Raw genomic sequence first — 19,850 nt, 5'->3', positions numbered from 1 at the left:
TTATAGATGGTTGCAAACTGGGAGCCATTATTCATCCTCCAACTGATGTAGACAGTCTACAAAAAGGCCTCAGTGACACCAATGACTGGTGCCAGAACTATGGCCTTAAGTTCAATGCCAAAAAGTGCATTGCCATTACCTTTGGGAAAAATTCGGTGCCCATGAACTACCACATAGACAGTAGTCCATTAAACACCAAAGGTGTGATAAGAGACCTGGGGACACAGGTTGACAGCAACCTCTCCTTTGATAACCACATTGCCACTATAGTCAGAAAGTCCTTCTATGTGGCACATTTCAGTACAAAAAGTTTCTCATCCAGGAAGAAAGAGTTCATAATCCCTCTCTACTCGTCCCTCATTAGAACTATTATAAGTACAATGCCCCATTTGGTATGTACCTCACTAGACACCTACAACAACTGGAAAGTCCACAAAATACCTCACTAAGAGGATCTTAGGCCTTAGACACATGCCCTATAGGGACAGACTCAAACAACTCCAGCTATACTCTGTTTATTGCCTACTTAGAGGCGATCTCTGCTTGACTTACAAAGCCATGTCTGACCCAGAGCTGCTAGATATGCTACACCTAAAGAAATCCCAATCCCTCTATGTCACATGCTCCAGGGACCTAGACCTCATTACCACAATAAACAGAACATGCCGGAGGGACAGGTTCCTAACCCAGAGACTTCTCATACTCAGGAACAAACTTCCCATTCACTTCAAGCAGAGCTCTTCACTGGCCCTCTTTAAGAGAAATCTTGATGAGTGGATGGGCAATTGGAAGTTCACCCCGGGGATCACTTCAGTGGCCTTCCTTGACAGGGGCACTGGGAACTAACTTTGGGCGGCATGATACCAGGGAATCTTCTTGGGCTAGGCTTATATAGGCTCCAGGGCCATTAGCCTACTACACACCTATGAACCTATAATAGTTAAGATAGGAGGAGATGATCCATAACCAATCTGCAGGGAAGTCTCCAGGACAGATGGTATTCTTGTGGAAGTTAGGAGGTAAGAAAGTGATAAAGATCTGGAGGATTTTAATTGTATTTTAAAAGGAGGGGAAATTACAGCATTTATCTAAAGAGAGTAAGGATCCATCATGCCCAGTTTCATATTGACCTACTTCAATTTTAAACCATGCTTATAAAGTGTGCATGTATATACTAGCTGAAAGAATGGCAAAGGTGTGGCTGAAATTGTTAGATATGGATTAATGTGGTTTTGTGGAGGGGAGGCAAACATTTGACATCATTAATAGAACAAAGATGATCCAGAAGAAAGTAGAATGTAAGAAAATACTGCTGCTGTTGGTTCCTGGTGCAGACAAAGCATTCAGCAGAATAAGCTGGGATTTTATGAATAGGGCAACAGAAGCATTTGTATTCCCTGATACAATAATAAGTAAAAACTATAAGAAAAACCTAGCCAAGCTAAGAGTTTTCGCTGCCTGATACCTGAAGCCTCCTGGAATAGAGGCCCATGGGATATATGCAAGTGACCCCTTAAGGACATCAAGTGTTTCAGCTTTATGGCTTCTGAATGGAAAAGTCCTGGACATTCAGAAGCCATACAGCTGAAACACTTGCTGTCCTTAAGGGGTCGTTTGCTATATCCTGTAGGCCTGTATTCCAGGAGGTTTAAGGTATCACACAGTGAAAACTCCAGCTTGGCTGGGTTTCTCTTGTAGTTTTTGCTAATAGGTTTGTCTGTGTGACCTTTTTACTTGTTGGTTTTGTCTGATACAATGTTGTTGTTGTCTTTTGGCTTTTCCCGGTTAGGGGTCACCACAGCGGAACTCCGGTCCGCTAATGATTGGCAGTAGATTTTCATGAATGCTGATGTGCCAGCTCAACGTTCAACCTTCAATGAAGGCGCGCCCATTTAGACATGTCTTTCGAATGCCCACCCAACCGCAGGGAGGACATGCAGACTCCACACAGAATGCACTCCCCGCACTCCAACCGAGAAACGAACGGGAGAACCTCTTGCTGTGAGGCAACAATGCTACCACTGCACCACCGCAGAAGTGGTTTTGTCTGATACAATAATAAGGTTAAATAGGATGATATGTGAAGGATCAGAAGCAAGAATTAAAGTGGCAGATTCATCTTTGATAGGCTGATGTAGCGGAATGCTCTTTCCCCTTTATTATTTGCTTTAAATTTAGAGCCATTGGTAAGGAAAATAAGGGACTCTGAAATTCAAGGATATAAGTGGTATGATAATGAATAAACATTGACTTTATTTGCAGATGATATTATTTTGCATTTGATAAACCAGAACAGGACATTTTAGTGTTGTGGAACATTTTGAGATAGTTTCAAACCTTTTCAAGATATAAAATTAATGAAGATAAAGGAATGGCTGTAGCTGTAAATGATATGCCCACACACAAATTGGTTCAACAATATCCATATTTTGGAGGACACAGTAAGATGATGTATGTAGGAGTTTGGATTAAAAAGTCTTCTTTTATGGCAGCTAAGGGTATGTGGGAAGAATCTTAAAAGATAATACAAAAATTGAGAAAATGGAAACTTTTTTATGTGTTTGGATAGTAGGGTACAATGCGGTGAAATGGTTTTTGTCCCTTTAGTTTTATATACAGATGAGACATAATTCTGTCAACCAGAGGAGAAGTTATGGACAATAATTAATGAGGAGTTGAAGTTTATCTGGGAGTGGAAGGTGGTAAGAGTTAAGTGGGATTAGTTGATCCTTCCAGTAAAACAAGCTAGTTTAAGATTACTCAATTTGAACAGATATTGCAGAGCTACCCATTTAAGACTCGTATACATAACATAAGCAGAGAGTTATAACTCAAAGTGAAAAGGGATGGTAATGTAGCATGAGAGGGAGTTTAAGAAATATGGAGAGAGTAGGATTTTGCATGTAGATCCTTAAGGAGATTAATAACCATACAGAATACTATATTCATAGTTGCAGAAGGTATTCTACAAATAAAGCCAACGTGAGAATTGAGAAATGAGATTTTACCAGTAGCGATAACTGTAAATAAGGGTACAAAAGTAGGCAAGAGGGGTTGGAATTTACTGGAGAAAACTGACAAAAAGGAATCACGATATTGGGAACAAATAACCAGAGAGGGAAAAGTGATAGAGTGGGATGAGATGAAGAAGACATTTGGACTACAGATTAGAGACTACCTTCCCTACCAAGGGTTGATATCACATTATATAGGCAAAGCGAAAGGGATATAGGAGTCATAAGTGAACGACCTGTTCTGGTAGAATTTTAAGTCAAATCAAGGACAGAAGCTGCTGTTATAAAAGGGATAATTGGTATGACCTTTAAATATTGCATGGTAACTATAGGAAACAATCATAAGATGTTAGAGAAGATTGGGAAGAGACACTGAAGAAGCAATTTACAAGGGAGCAATGGAAGAATGTATGTATTGTTTCCAAGTATGCAACAATGTCCAGAAGGTTTAGGATTTTTGCTTGGAGGTTTTGAATGGTTATTTTTATACCCCAAGCAGACTTCATAAATTTTTCCCCAGCTAGATGGCAAATGTTGGAGGTGTGATGCACTAGAAAGATTGTAATGAGGTGGTAGATTTAAAAAAATCCCTGCTAAATACTCTGTCAGAAATATTGGGAGAGGAAATGGCTGTAATTATGGAAATGATCCTTTTGAGTTAGGACATAGGATCTGAATTGCCTATGCATAGTAAGGCCTTGTTTAATTTTTTGGCTGTCAAAAAAGCAATTACTGGAATAGGAAAATCAGAATGTATATCAACTGTACTTGAAGTATTGAATATTGTAAAAGAGATACAAGAACTGGAGGATGAATCTTTAGAAAAGGGAAAGAGCAAATTGTATAGAAGTAAATGGAATTTGTGGGAGCAGTACATGCACAGCAATGTTCAGGAGGTGGAGTGAGATTTAAGGGAGGGCATGAATTTAGCAATGTGTGTAATGATAGACTGAATGACAGTTGTTATAAAGGAAGAACACATATAAAAGATGTAATGTTTGGGAAGTAAGGGGCAAACTTACAAGCTCTGTTGGACCCTGTAGACTGGCAGAAACACACAAAGAGAAAAGTTAGCAGTTATCAATGCTTTGAAGGCATTGAATCATCTTTGGTCCCTGAGACATTTGTGGTTGTTCATAAACAACACCACAGTCATGTGGTACATAAACAGGGAGATACCAAATCCTATCCCCTTTTCAAACTTGTTGTGATAGCCTGGGAAGTAGCAACTCAGCTCAGCTTGACTCTTCAGACTTCTTTCATTGTGTCAAAGAAAAACATGGCAGTAGACAGACTCAGTAGGAAAGATATCAGTGAAAAGTTACCTCATCCAAGAGTCTTCAGGAATGATGCAACTGAGGGCAGCACCGCAAGTAGATCTGTTTGCCTCCCTTTAGAACAAACAACTAAAGAAATTCTATTCCAGCACTGCTTGTGAACAGGCCAGGAAGACAGATGCTTTCTCTTTCCCGTGGAGGGGAATGTTCCTGTATATTTTTTCCACTCCTTCCACTATCCAGGAGTCTTCTAAAGACCCCGAAAGACAAAAAAATGTGGTGGCACTCCTTTTTTGAGAAAGGCAATGGTGGATCTGAAGTAGTTTACTTTGTTCTTCAACCTGTGGGTATTCAGATCCAGATCGGATCAGAGACGGCCGGATCACCAGCATCTGATCTGAGCTCCAATTTCTTCCCCCTACCCATAATGCCCCTCCATCTCCTTCCTTCCTCCAGATCTCGTTTACTGCTTTCCAGCCCAGCATTGTGGTCTCGAGCTCCAGGCATATCGTGTTTTTTTTGTTAAGTGTTTGGCTTTTTGGATAAGTAGTTTCCCCTAAAATATTTACCTCCCCTGACCGTCGGTTAAAAATAAAAAGTTACTGTTTGTGTTTGCCTTCCTCTTCACTCAGCACTAGTGTGTGTGTTTGTGTGTTTGTGTGTTTATGTGTGTGTGTGTGTGTGTGTGTGTGTGTGTGTGTGTGTGTGTGTGTGTGCGTGCTCCTTAGACATGGCAGATGTACCGAAGCCTGTCTTTAGGAAATGCACCGAGTGTGGCCACAAGCTTTACCTGGCTGATGGCCACACTCTGTGCATTGTTTGTTTAGGTGTGGCCCATCTAGATACGACCTACATGATTTGCGCAGGTTTTAATCCCGAGCCCTCAAAGACTGGAGGGCTAGGTTAATGATGAAAGGCCTCTTATCAGCATCGGGGATGGCTGTCCCCACTTTGTCTTCCATGGTAGCAGCTGCTACCGTTTCTTCTCCATCCCAGGCCTCCGGGGCTCAAACCCCCATCTCTAGGTCTTTGGAATTAGACAGGAGGCACAAAGATAGGCCCAGGAAGCAGTCCCTTGACTGCTCGGGCAGTCAGGACCTCCATCTAAGTTGAAAACTCCTCCCAGGCCCAGCACTCCCCAGCTCCATTCTCCGGGTTTTCACCGGTGCCGACTATGTCTTTGCCTCCTTCGAGAGCCTCCCTGCACCGGCACTTCTGGCTGATGTCGGTGGCTTCCTCGTCATGTTCCACCCACAGTGTAGGTGAATCAGAGATGGACAGGCTGATGCAGAAGTTTATCCGTACCGAGATCCAGATGTGGGTCTTACCAGCCCCTTCTCCCTCTGGAGTGGAGAGTTCTCAGCCCTTCTTTGCCCCCATCGCTCTTTCTCCAATCCGGCCCTTGGTTTTGGAGTCCTTGGATTCAGGAGCTCTCAGGGGTTGGAGGGCTGGCTGCAACGGTGGCTAGTACCTCGACTCTGGCCATGGCCTTGAACAGGTCGGATCCAAGCTCTCGGAGTCATAGCCTCAGTGTCGGATCCGAGGGGTGCTGTCAGCTCTGATTTTGTCAAAGCGCAGCCTTCCCCTCTGCATCTTGGCGCCTGTGGGCACAGCTCCGACTACCCCATCTGATTTGAGGAGAGCGGTGCCATTGTTTGTTTCCCAGGATGTCTGCTCTCCTTCAGCCTTCGATATGGTGGAGAGGGTCCTCTCGAGTGGGTCGAGACCTCTGACCATCTCCTCTTTGGATTTTGCCCCAACTCCCTCGGTTCTGGGTACAGCTCCGACCATCCTGTCATCTCAGGGACAGCCCCTGCTTGATATGCCCCAGGGAGCACCCAGTAGGGAGCAACCCCCAGTTTGTGAGTCCCCCACAGAGAGTCCCACTGAGGAGGTCCCTCGCAAATGCACGTGTAAAAGGAGGCATTTGGACTCCTCCCCAGAGTCCCTCACAGACAGCACAGATTCCCCCAGGTCACCCCCTCGAGGATGTCTCCATTGAAGACATCATCGAAATACTACGCCAAAGAAGGCGGGGTGGTCTGCCCAAAAACGACCCTAGACAAGTCAGTGTTCCTGGAAGCATTCTGCATGGGCCCACCTACCTCCTGGGTGCCCCTCCCACCGATCCTTTGGTGGACCTTATCACATCTAGGATATGGAAGGAACTGGACACCATGTAGCCAGTTCTGAAAAGACCGGATAAAGTTCTTAGTCCCCCGCAGGGCAGAGTCAGCTGGAGTAAGGGGTCCCCAGTAGACGTTATGGTGGTGGCAGCTGCCACCAAGAAAGAGCTCGCTCAGGAGAGCTCTACGGTCCATCCTCCCGACTGAGAGTTGCAGTCAGTGGATCGTCTGGGGAATTGAGTTTATGCTTCAGCCACCTTTTGCTTAAGAGCGCTGAACTATATGGCGCATGTTATTCAACTTCAGTGAGACTTGGTCAAGGAGATCGCTGAGTCACCCCCAGAGCCCACGTCATCAGAGAACATGAAAATGTTCTCTGCATGCATGACCACTCTCAAAGCGGTCGCGAATACATCTACGCATCTCCTTTTTGCATGCCATGGAAGGAACCGCTAGGGTGTCCAGGCCCGGAGTTGCCATGTCTGGCTTTGGCTATATCAGTTCTTGGAACCCTTTAAGGCGTCCTTTCTGAATGCTCCCTACGATGGCTCTTTCCTGTTCGGGAAGTCCGTGCATGAGACTTAGTCCAGAGTGAGAAGGACGGGAAGACACTGTCTGCCATCGGGATCTGCTTCTCTGCCCCTCAAAGTTCCTTCTCAAGGAGTCAGTGAGGGGCAAAGAAGATGTGGTTCCAAAAATCTCAGTTCTCGTGGGACACTCAGGACTGTTCTTCCCCCAGAGGGAGAGAGGGTTATAACAGATTCTGGCTGAGAGGCAGAGGGGGGCCGAGGAATTTTGTGTCTCAAGAACCCTTCTCGGATAGACCCGCACAACAACCTTGAGGGGATGCCCGACTGCTCGCCTCTGTAGGCAGTCAGGGACCATTTCTCTTTACACCCAACAGAGTGGGAGTCCATTACTACAGACCATTGGGTACTAAAAATCATATCCAGAGGCTATTCCATCCCGTTTGTAGCCCCATCTCATCAACCGAAACCTGCACAAAGGAAGGAAGCAGCACAGGAAATAAAAAAGCTGCTAATAAAACGAGTCATCCAACCCGTCCCCCTAGATCAATCCAGATCAGGTGTCTATTCCAGGCTGTTTTTAGAGACAAAGAAAAGGGGGACCTAAGACCTATTCTGGATATGTCCAATTTGAACCTGGCAGTAGCCAAGAAGTTGTTCCCGATGGTCACACTTCAGTCCATCCTGCTCTACCCACAAGCAGAGGATTTGATGTACTCGATCGACCTCCAGGATGTGTACTATCACATCAAAATGAACAGGTGCTCCCGCAGATTTCTTCACTTATGGCTGGGTACAGTCATTATCAATTCAGGGCCCTACCCTTTGGTCTCAGCACAGCCCCCAGGGTGTTCACCAAAGTCGTGGCAGTGGTAGTGGCCCACCTGAGGCTTCAGGGAATCCAGGTTTTCCCCTACCTGGATGATTGACTCCTTGCTGCCCCTACCAAGCATCTACTATGCCATGCCGGGGATTACTTCCTTCTAGCAAACAAGACTGGGCATTAAAATCAACATTAACAAGTCATCGCTGGCTCCAGTTCAGAGCTTAGACTTCATTGGAGCTCGGCTAGATACCATACAAATGAAAGTCTATCTCACCCCAGAAAGGGTAAACAATTTGAAATTTCACGTATCTTACATTCTTCATTCTCACCACCCATCAGCGTGAACAGTTCTGGGGAACTTGGGTTCCGTGGCATCCACTATCAATCTTCTTCCCTTCACACGTCTTCACATGAGGGTCCTCCAGTGGACGTTAGCAGTTCAGTTGTCCCTTCTGGACCTACCCTTGTCCCATCTGATACACATATCCCAGGCTTGTAGGGAGTCACTTCTCTGGTGGACTCTTTCCCTGGAACTTGTCCAGGGATGTCCCTTTCTTCCATCTTTTCCCACAACCACAGTGACCACAGATGCCTCCTAGCTAGGGTGGGGGGGGGGGCATTGATCAGGAAGGACAGTCCAAGGCACGTGGTCCCCTTCTGAGACCAACTTGCATATCAATGTCCTGGAGATGAGGGCGGTTCTTTTAGGGTTGCAAGGCCTTCATGCCCATCTTCCTCTAGGGACTATTGCCATCCAGTCGGACAACATGTCAGTGGTCTGGTATATTAACAAGCAAGGAGCAACCAGATCTTACCCCCTTTGTCGAGAAGCCTTGAGAGTTTGGGAATGGGTGGTTTCCACCGGCCTCTTTCTGGTGGCAACGCACATTCCGGGATGGTCCAACATCCTAGCGGACAGTCTCAGCAGAACTATTTTGATGCCTTATGAGTGGTCTCTGCATCCTTCAGTAGCGGAACAGATCTTCCTCAAGTGGGGCTGGCCGTGCTGCAATCTCTTCACATCTCCTTCCAACATGAAGTGCAGCGAGTTCTTCGCTCTGAACCCTCCTCAGGGGGACGCTCCCAGAGATACACTGCTTCATGCTTGACCTCCTGGTTTCCTTTATGCTTACCCTCTGTTACCTCTCATTCTGAAGTTTCTTCAGAAAGCTCGCAGGCTGGGAAGCACAATAATCCTCATCTCCCCATTTTGACCTCATCAAGTCTGGTTCCCCTCTCTGTGGTCTCACCTGGTAGTTCCTCCATGGATCTTGAATCCAGTTCAGGATCTTATTTCTCACCCCTCAGGGGTTCCTCACCCAGACCTGGACAGTCTGAAACTCGCAGCTTGGCTGCTCCAGTTCCAGCAATGATTAGGACTTCCGGTTTAAGCCATTCTGGTGGTGGCCCATAAATCTTCTACCAGAAAAATATACCGTAGTAAATGGAAACGTTTTTCTATTTGTGCCTCTCAACAGAATCTAGACCCCTTTTCGGCTTCAGTTCCAGCCATTCTGGAATTTTTATCTGTTTTTTTCAGCAGGGTGGGGGTTCTTCTACTGTTAGAGTTTAACTGGCTGCCATTTATAACTTCCTTGTGGGTGAAAACATAGCTTCTTTAGGTTTGTCTAGGCTGTATAAGACCTTTCTTAAAGGAACTTTTATGTTACGACCGCCAGTGAAAGATCCAGTGCCACCTTGGGGCCTCACCTTTGTCCTACAAGCCATAGTTTCCCCTTTCTTTGAACCATCACTGTCAGTAGACTTACAATTCCTTTCTTGAAAAACTTTTTGATGGCCATTACTTTGGCCAGGAAGGGTATAGGAACTCCAAGCTTTATCCACTAAAGTTCTCTATATGGTTTTTCATAAGGACAGGGTTTCCCTGTGCATGAGTCCTTCCTTCCTAAAGTGGCTTCTGAGAATAATATTAATCAAACCATCGAGCCTCCTGTTTTCTTTCCAAATTTCCAAAACAGAGGTGAATACAAGTTACATTTGTTGGATGTACATAAGTAATTGAGGTTTTACTTACACAGAACGAAAGTCTTCCAAAAATCAGGCTAACTGTTTGTATCCCATTCGAGACCCTTTTTATGCAAACCGGTTTCCAAAGTTACCATTGCTAGATGGATTTCCCAATGTATTATCCAGGCATATTCTGACAAAGGCATCTCCCCACTGGGCCTGATTAAAGCCCATTCCACTAGATCCATGGCAACTTTGGCGGCTTTCTGGTCTAGAGTGTTGCTGGATGACATTTGTTCTGCAGCTACTTCGTCCTCATCTCAAACCTTTATTTCACATTACAAATTGGACATGGTATTCAGGGGCAGAGCATCCTTTGGCTCCGCAGTGCTCCGTAATATCCTTCCATGAGGGCCACCCAGAAAAAAAGGTAGCTGTGGACTCTGTCCCACAGGTTGAAGATCAAATGAAGTAAACTACTTCAGGTAAAGAAGTTATGTACTCACCATAACGTTCCATCTAAGTAGATGTACTTCATTTGTCTTCAGCCATCCCACCCTCCTTCCTGTTGACCTTGCCACAATTGTCCTACTTCAGTATTTGGGAGAGGTGCACACTTGTGACTCTCCTGCTAATGCTTGGTCTAGATTGTCTGAACCTTTAGTGGTAAGGTTTCTTTGGGTCGGGCTTATGTTTCTGATTCAGCAAACTCTATCTGAGGGAAGGAAGGAGATGGGGGGCATTGTACGTAGGGGAAGAGCTTGAAGCTTGGATTAGATGCTGGTAATGCAGCTGTCTCGGATCCAGTCTGGATGCAAATACCCACAGGTTGAAGACAAATGAAGTAAACTACTCAGATGGAGCATTATGGTAAGTACATAACTTCTTTATTCCTTCTTTTCCATTAGACCAAAAGCAAGTACTACAAGCTTCCCCACAGACTGGACTTACTGACACCAAGACCCAGGGTAGTTTGATATAGACCTCAGTCTAGAAGCTCCTGAGCTAACTGCCTGGATGATAGAATGTTGACACCTTTTTGGTACTTTTTTTTGTGGACATGAGCAGGTACTAAAGGAAGAGAGAAAATCTGTTACTAGAAAGTCATATATGGTCAAATGAAAAAGATTTTCAGTTGGTGCCAGGCAAAGAACCAGGATGCTCTTCAGGGCTGGCTACCTCTGTGTCTTCATTATTTGTGTTGACTACCATCCAGTAGCTTTCTGCATTCCTCTGTTAAGGTAATTTTTGGCCATTTTTGCTTGCCTGCCCTTGGATCCCCCTCCACTTCCTAACGATACTCATGTTAAACAGCTTTTGAAAGAAGTATTATATACTAGTCCACCTATGAAACAGGTGGCTTTTCCTTGGGATCTGAACTTTATGCTGGAGAAGCTAACTCAGTCTCCATTTCAGCTTATGAGGCTGAATTGAGGTTCTTAAATTGGAAGACTGTTTTCCTTATTGCTTTGACATCTAATAGGAAAGTATCTGAGTTACAAGGTCTTATGGTGAGTCAGCCCTAACTTGTTTTCTACAGGGGTAGGGTTTCTCTGAGAAAAAATCCTACCTTTATTCCTCAAGTGGTCTCAGTTTTTACTCTAAGCCAGACTATTGTTCTCTAATTTTTCCTTTCTGTACCCAAGCACAAGAGAGAAAGGATCCTTTATACTCTGCATATCCACCTGCAGCTCAGATACTACCTTGACAAAAACTTGAACCTTCAGGAAAACTGAGCAGCTTTTTTTTTTCAAATGAAGATAGGAGGAAAAAACTAGTTTCCTAAACCAACCATTTCCAGGTATTTTTCTCATACTGCTGCCTTTTGTTATACCTGCCATAATAAGCCACTTCCAGGCAAGGTTACGGCCCATTCCTCAGCATTTTGGCTTCTTTTGTGGCTTTCTGGAAAGAGGTGTTGTACTCTAGAAGGATTCTAGAACCAGCAACATGGTCCTTTGTGCACACTTTTACAAAGCTCTACAAATTGGATTCCTTTTTAAGGTTCAGAACAGACTTTGCAAGGATCATTCTCCAGGGGCACCTGGAGTCTGGGTATATTGGCTTCCTCCTTTTTATACTTTTTCTTCCCTAAGCTATGGTAAACTATCTGTATAGCATAAGCTATTGCAACACTGATCCTTGAACATAGCACAACTGTGTAAGTGAAGCTTTCCATAGCAGTAGTTGTTCTAATAGATCACTGTTACAGCAGCCTCTTCTCCTTCCAGCTCCATTTTCTTGTTCCTATATTTTGGTGTTGCCAGTGTTTGGATTTTTCCACCTCATTTTTATATAGTTACTGTTTGGTTTGTTTGCTTTCATTGCTCTTCAGGGTTCTTGCTTCTATCTTGGGCAAAAGATGCTCTGAAGCTTTTCTCGCTTCAGCTGTCTTTTGAGTTCTGCTTGGACTCCTGACAGTTGAAGTGCATGAAAGGCGCCCTTGTGCATGAAAGGCACCCTTAGCTTATGGAAGGTAGGTGGTTGCAGTGGAGTAAGACCCTTATAACCAAGGCTACTGCAACAATGATATATTAGAACATCTGCTGTTATGGCAAGTGTCACTTATACTATCTTTCCTCTTGTATTAAATCTGAAATTGTTCTTAGGCATCATTTAACTATTCTTCTAGATTTTTGACTGTGTTCATTTGCATATGGCACGGATAAAGAAATCTCATCAGATGCAGTTTTGACCATCTTTGGTACACAAATATAATGTGATGTCATTTTTACAGGCACTTTAGAAGGAAACGGATACTAGAGGGTAATGACACTGAGACGTGGTCTGGTAAAAGTCTTGGTCACAAGGGGCATGCAGCATTGTTTCCTGCATGTGTATTGTATTTATTATTCTTGTCATCCAGTATTTATGCAGAATTTATCATGTCCATATTACCAAACTAGGAAGATGGATTGTCAGAGAGAAAGTGTCCAAGAGATTATTAAATTACCCTTATTGCCTGTATAGGTGGTCCACTGTGTGGTAGCCAAGTTTCAGTGCATAATGTGTGGTAGTACAGTTAATTAAAAGAAATACTAGGATGGAGTATAATATATCTCAACACCAAACAGGCAATATGGTGTTTGGGTATCTTCATGACCTGTTCATTAGAATAGATATGCCAGAAGAATGGGGAAAATGCAGAGGAAAAGATGATTTAGCAGCATTATGGGGTAGAAAATATTGACTTTATTCAAATTACAGTTGTTCCTATGTAATATTGTACAGATTGGGAATCTCTTCTGATAAAAGGTATAAACACTTTGCTGAATGTTTACCTTTATAAACACTTTGCTGAATGTTTACCTTTAAAGAGAGCTGCCAGATGTCTTTGAGAGCATTGGCTAAAGGGTATTTGCTGGTGACAAGGATGGAAATTAAGCACAAAAATCAGTTACAAAGGTTCTTGAAAGGAGTAAATAATTGCTATACATAAATTTGCTCAACAGAATATCAAACTGTAACACTAGAGGGTATGACTTAGAAAATGAGTGAGAAGTTTCAATAAGTTTAGGAAGTATTTATTTTTTTACAGTGAGACATGAAGGAATAGGAAAATATGCCACTTGAGACAGTGAAGGGAAAATATAGCCTGATATGAGACAAGTATGAAACGACAGGCAGAATGGTGATCGTGAATCTGCATGTGAGATATCCTTGACTTAAGTCTGGTAATGTGTTACTTTGAATTAACTGCAATAGAAATATGAACTGCATTCTAGAAATTAGACCAAGAATCTTTGAATAAGTTAGGTGTGTCTGGCATTTCTGAGTTTGTTTAAAGCAACCCTTCAGGCACCACTTGGCATACTTCATTATAGGTTCATAGGTTGGTACTAGGCTATCGGCCCTAGGGCTTATACAAGCCTAGCCATAACAATTCCCTGGCTATTTCTTCCCAGAATATTTACTTCCCTTCAAACATGCCATTCTTTCAGGTATGTTTGTTCTGGTAAAAAAACAGCAAAAGAAAACAGAAACAGAATGTTTTCCTGAGCTTCTTAAGTTAATAGCAACCCAGATTAATTTAGATCATCTTTCTGATGTTGTATGTTTAGTTAACAACTTCTTAAAGGCATATAAACAAAGTACAGACAGTTTAAGTATCCTATTTCAATTATATGTATTGTTTGCATTATATTTCCTGTCTTTAATTTCTTTGTAGAATTTTGCGGACCTTATGCAGAAAGCTTAAACTCCCAGATCCTTTTGATTTCTGTCATTTGGCACATCTAACTCCAGGCTATGTGGGTGCAGACTTGATGGCTCTGTGCCGGGAAGCAGCCATGTGTGCTGTGAATAGGGCACTAGCACAGCTACAGGGCAAAACAGCTGAAGAAAGAAGCACTGAATGTAGCAGAAATGAGAGGAACATGGAAGTAGAGTCAGCTGCTGAGACACTGCACCCTCCAGAGGTGAGCAGTAGGTGAAAAATCCCTTGCGTCATTATGTTGTAGAGGCTGTGTAATCATTTAGTACATTGCATTTGCTACATACCTACTTTAGAGTGAACAATGGCAAAATGTATTTGTGCAGGTTCTTATTTTCCATTTATTTGATGGCAGGAGGCAGTTTCTTTTTTCTAGTCTGTCCTTTAAGTGCATTTAACATTCTGCCTCCCTTTATAACCTCCATGCTTATCACATTTCTCACCTGTGTTATGCATTTTGAATGCTTCAGTGGACTTTCTTTCTACCACCTACTGCATGAATCTACAATCATTTCTGTAAAGAAGTACTTTCAGGGAGGAGCAGTTGATCACTACAGTCCTTTGTATATGCCCCTCATGTCCCTGTCCTCCCTGTTTTGAGGAGCGCCTCGCATCCCCTGTATGTACTGTAGTCCTTGATAAGATTTGTTACAGTCTCATCATACCATTTCCCATGCCTCTCTCAAACCACATACTTCACTCTTTTTCTTGTTTTTGGATGCTTTTCACTAGCCTTGCTTTCTTGTCCATGTATAGCTTCTAGAATGACATGTAATGCTCAGGATTTTGCCATGTCAGAGTCTGGTAGAATGGGAGCATTACTGCTTCACTTTTGGAGTCCATTTCAGTAAGGATGCATCCCATCATCTTGACTGCTGTTCCTGATGGTCCAGCCGATGTATTCTAAACACTTTCAGCTCCTTTTCTGCTTGATCACAGTCTGTTCTATTTCCCCATCTATTCACCACACCACTGTTGTTGAGAGTCAGGAGCAGTACTTTGTTTTTCTGCACCGACTCTCAGATGCTGTCTTGCTTCCCACTTGGTTAACCTTTCCATTTCCTTTCTTTGACTCCACCCTTTTCTCCTGCAGCACTTGTCTTTGTATCTGCAATAAAGAAGTTGATGTTTATTTTTTCCCTCATTTATGTCTGAATTGAACAAACTGAAGGTCACATCATCATGAATTGATCTTTGTAATTCCACTGCTCACTTCCCCAGTTACTAATATTATCCCTCTCATCCAAACACTGCGTGTTGTACCCTGTAGCTGTGTCACAGTCCATTTCTGCAGTTTTAGTCCCACTCCTAGCCCTTACAGTTTCTGTAGCAGCCATCTTGGTAAAGTCCAAGTTGGCCATGTCTGTTAGTACTCCACTGTCATGTTTCACTGTAACAAAGTCTTAACATGGGATCAGATTTGGTCGTTTATTCCTTCTGACCGTGAAGCTATGTTGTCTTTTTTTGTCCTGGATATGGTCTTTCTCTAAGAAGGCAACCAAGGTTCCTGTCAGGATTCACTCCATGACATAGCTTTTCACGGTTGTTAGGCTGGCAGACCTACAGTTATCCACTTTTGTCATGCCCCCCTTAGTTGTACAGTGCTATTTCCCTTACTATATTCCTTTCCACAAACACTTCTGCAATGGCAGCTGACAGAAATCTGCCAGCATACTGACTATATATTTGAAGACCATGGAAAGCATCCTATTTTATTCCATGTGCATTATCTACTCTTTAGACATCCAATTTCTGTCCCTCTCTCTATCCTAGCATGTGTTCACTGCTTTCCCTGCTTTGCAGTCTTTCCTTTCCTGCTTGTGACACTGTCCTTGCTTTAGTTTATAAAGACTGAGGCAAAATATTCAGTATGTGTGCTTTTTTTTTTTGTCATCCTTCCCTCTTTACTTAAGCCTGACGAGGTAGGCATTGAGCCTTCAATTTATTTAATTATATCTAGGAGTTCTACTTGTATTACTTGATCATGTTTTATTTTTTTCTTTACCTGTTCATTCTTATGAAGAAACAGTAAGCTGGCTTTTAAACATTTAAACATTCATAAACTATAAAAGTAGAATAAGACTATTTGTTTAATACACTTAACCTGTTTAAGTACCTGTGTTGATTTTACTTGGTAACCTTTGCAAAGACAAGTCTTTGTATACTGCAGGGGTTTGCATATTATTATCAATGATTTTTGTGACATTCAATGACTCATACTGGCAGAAAAAAAAACTAGCTTCATTGTAGCTTAATTTACAAATCTTTTTCTTAGCAATTTATTTGTTTATTTTGAATTTAACTTGGATAGAGCACTGATCCCATTGGACCTATTTCAGTCTCAGCCCGGGGAGTAATGTTTTATAACTATACAGCATTCTACTGTGCTGTCACATTTTCATTGAGAAATTAAAGGGCATTTAGTAATGTCCAGTGAACCTCATTTTACATATGCGGCTGGTTTCACTGTGTTTTTCTTGCTTAACTTTACCAGCTCTCTAATAGGTCGTTAGCTTGCTGTGTGTGACTACTGCGTCTCATTAAAGCGGTTGTTGATCCCATCCTGTGTCCAGACGTCTTCCTTTATTTTTGGTAACTTCCTAATAGGCCACTGCTTGGGAATCTGCCCAGGTTTTATGATTCACTGATAAACTAGCTCTTCCCAAAGCAGATAGTGCAACTCCATGTATACATACTTGCAATAATCTAAGAGAACAGATATTCAAGGAAATGTCACTGTAAAGGTAAGGGTACCTTTCCACTGTCCACCTTTTTATTATATGAGGGGAAGTCTTATAGCTTCATGCTGGTACTAAACATACTTATTTCTGATATTTTTTTTACATGCTACTGGGTTTGTGGGAGCATTTCATTCGATATATTACTAGCATACCTGTATAAGCCTTAACATACTAGTGTTGTGATATTGTTATAGTTCTTATCATATAAACAGTAACATATTGAGCTTAGTTCTGTTCATGGTAGCTGAAGATTTAGAATGCTATGAGAATTTCTCACTCATACTGTTGGACCCAGCTAGTGCAAATAATTTCAACAGCTTTTTGTTTTTTTATCTTTATCTATGAATTGCAATTAAGGCATACCATTTTCCTGTGTTCCATATAATACTATTTGCTGTGTGTGTGTGTGTGTGTGTGTGTGTGTGTGTGTGTGTGTGTGTGTGTGTGTGTGTATATATATGTATATATATATATATATATATATCTGTATCTATTTTATATATATATATATATATATATATATATATATATGGATGGAGGTTTACTGTCATATTTCTGAAATGCATTCTGTCAAATGGTCATGTCCGCAAAAAATAACAACGAAAATAAAGCCATCATTTACGAAAAGTACCCTGCCTACCAGCCATTTCCAACTGTAATCCCCTTGCTAATTATATATTCAAATTACGAGATCGTACTACAATGAGGAAATGGGTACATTTTGCGATCCCCACTGCACTGCGATCTCCAAGCAGGATGTCTCCTTCACAACACAAATGCACGCTATCATTTGCTGTTGTGGAGTCACCATTTTCAGTTCAGCCTTCCGTGAATTGGAAAATAGCCTTTCGACTACCCCAGTTTGAGTGATGCTGTTCGAAAATTTTATATATAAATTTTTTGTTTTATTTTTCTTCAGCCACCTGATAGTCTCATTTGTCCCCAACAGACATTAACCTTTCACCCCATTAATTTCCTTGGGGTGAGAGTCAGACACACCGGTAGTATGGTAGCATCACCTATGCTGAGGACTGAGGTTTTCTGTTTAGTACTTGTGTTACTCCCTGCATGTGCTTGCAGAACCCAAGTGGCAGATATGCAGTGAACTGCTGTGAGGTATACCAACATTTCTGCGTGTGATGCACTCATTGGCCTTTTCCCCCTTGAGGCAGCACTCCATGCAATTCCCAGTCTCCACCAGTGACATCAACATGCAGTATGTGCCAGGACACATCCACTCTTCTCCTCTGAAAGTGATGTCGAGGCTGAACCTTCTCTAAGATTCATAGGCAAGTAGTAAACAGTCAAGCTATAGTCAGAATAAACAGTGTTCAATAGATGTTCTTATCACTGTTGCAGTATTCTTTACTCTGTAGATATCCTGCCAAGGAAAGCCTAACATCCAGCCAGTATACCAAAGCCTTTATACCTCCCATGTGTTGTAAGTCAGATGTGTGTCGTACGTGCAAGGAGTAAGGTACATATGTGATGTATGGACACAATCCTCAGAACTTCTTTACCACCAGTCCAAACCTCTGAATTCGGTCTGTATGGCATTCACCAAGCTGGTTCATCTGCCAAACCTTCTGAAGATAAGTACCCTGTTATTGTTCCTTCCTTTCCTTTTTCCCCTCCTTGTTGTTTGCTTTCATGTCGTCCAGTAAGGGAAAATGATAGTGTTAAAAGCAGATTCCCCATAACGATGGATCTGAAGTAGGAGATTCATTTGTCTGCAACCTGTGGGTTATGGATCCGATATCGGATCCGAACCGGCATGGTTTACCAGCTATGGATCCAAGCTCTCAGCTCCTCCCCTCACCCATAATGCCCTGCTCTACCCTCATGACCTCAGATCTCGTTTGCCGCGCATGGTGACCAGATTGTGTTTTTCCAGCTCTCCAGCTAAGTGATATTTCTAGTCTCAAAAGTGCTTACTTTTGAAAGTTTTTGTTAAAGTTGTGTGAAAGTGTAGGTTTCCCTCTTATATTATTATATTTTTAGTGTTTAAAATTTATTTTTAATATCCCTCCCCTCACTGGTAGCGTAGTGTGTGTTTGGGCCTGTGAGTGAATTTGTTACTTTACTTTTACTAGTTTTTAGTAACCTTGTTTGTTTGCTTTTGGGATGTCTGAGCAGCCCAAAGCTGTATTCTCAAAGTGCTCCGAGTGTGGCCATAAGCTTTCCCCAGCTGATGGCCACACTCGGTGTGTTAGATGCCTGGGGGTTGAACACCTCACATCTGGATGTTCCATTTGTGCAGGGTTCAACCCCAGGGCATTGAAGGAGCGGAGGTCCAAGCTTGTCTTGGCAGGTCTTTTGCCGCCGGACTCGGCTCCGGCCTCCGCTCCTTCGGGGGTAACCGTAACCATGGTTGTCCCCTCTCCGGCTCCCCCTCCTCCTCCTGGGACTCAACCTCCCTGTAGTGGTTCGGAGGAGAGGGAAGCTAGGAAGAAGGACCGGAGGGAGAAGCACCATAAGCAGCGGGCCGAGACCTCTATTTCGGCCCCGCCAGCCAAGCGGGCTTCTCCCTCGGCCCCCTTGTCTGCTGGCTCTCCCCCTCCTCGGCTCCGGTCTCCAGCGTGTTTTTCACCGGGACCTGAGGAGGAGGAGACCCGATCTCCGTCGAGGCTATCGAGGAGGCACTCAAGGCCTACTTATAGCCTATCGGACGCTGATCTGGACCGGATGATGAGAAGGTTCATCCAGGCCCAGATGCAGATGGGAGTGCTCTTGCCTCCCCCCCCTCTGGGGGGGAGCTCGACCCCCTTTTTCAAGCCAATTGCTCCTTCTCCGACCCGCTACCTGGGTTCGGAGCAGTTGGAGCCGAGCAGCTTCGGAGCCGGGGGTGGGTCGGCTCCGATAATACTTGGTACTTCGGATCCGACCCTGCCCTCGAGTGCATCGGATCTGACCTCTCGGAGCCTGGATCCGAGCTTCGGATCTGGGGGGATCAGTGCTCCTTCGGCGCCGTCTGTGTCGGAGCGCACTGTCCCTTCGGATCTGAGCGCTTTGGCACCGGCTCCGATCCACTCCTCAGATCTGAGGGGGAGCTGATTGTCGGATCCTTTGGTCGGGGTCGGCTCCCCTTCGGCTTTTGATGTAGTGGAGAGGGCCCTGTTGAGGGTCTCCGGACCCCCGGCACTTGTTTCAGCTCCGTC

General features: G+C 43.5%; 1 protein-coding gene across 2 annotated transcripts in view; it reads left to right on the top strand.

Moving 5' to 3' along the window:
- The window catches only part of NVL (nuclear VCP like), a 1,985,423-nt gene that overhangs the window by 986,985 nt on the left and 978,588 nt on the right, over positions 1–19,850 (top strand). For both annotated transcript variants that reach the window (XM_044058761.1, XM_044058752.1), the window contains one exon: positions 13,907–14,156. In XM_044058761.1, coding sequence (XP_043914696.1) covers positions 13,907–14,156 — 250 coding nt within the window. The remainder of the gene's footprint in view (positions 1–13,906; positions 14,157–19,850) is intronic.

Source organism: Protopterus annectens, chromosome 1.part2 (genome assembly GCF_019279795.1).
Source record: "Protopterus annectens isolate FY-2018-M chromosome 1.part2, PAN1.0, whole genome shotgun sequence".
Lineage (NCBI taxonomy): Eukaryota > Metazoa > Chordata > Ceratodontiformes > Protopteridae > Protopterus > Protopterus annectens.
Note: the sequence above shows the minus strand (reverse complement) of the source record. Positions and strands in the feature narration are given on the sequence as shown.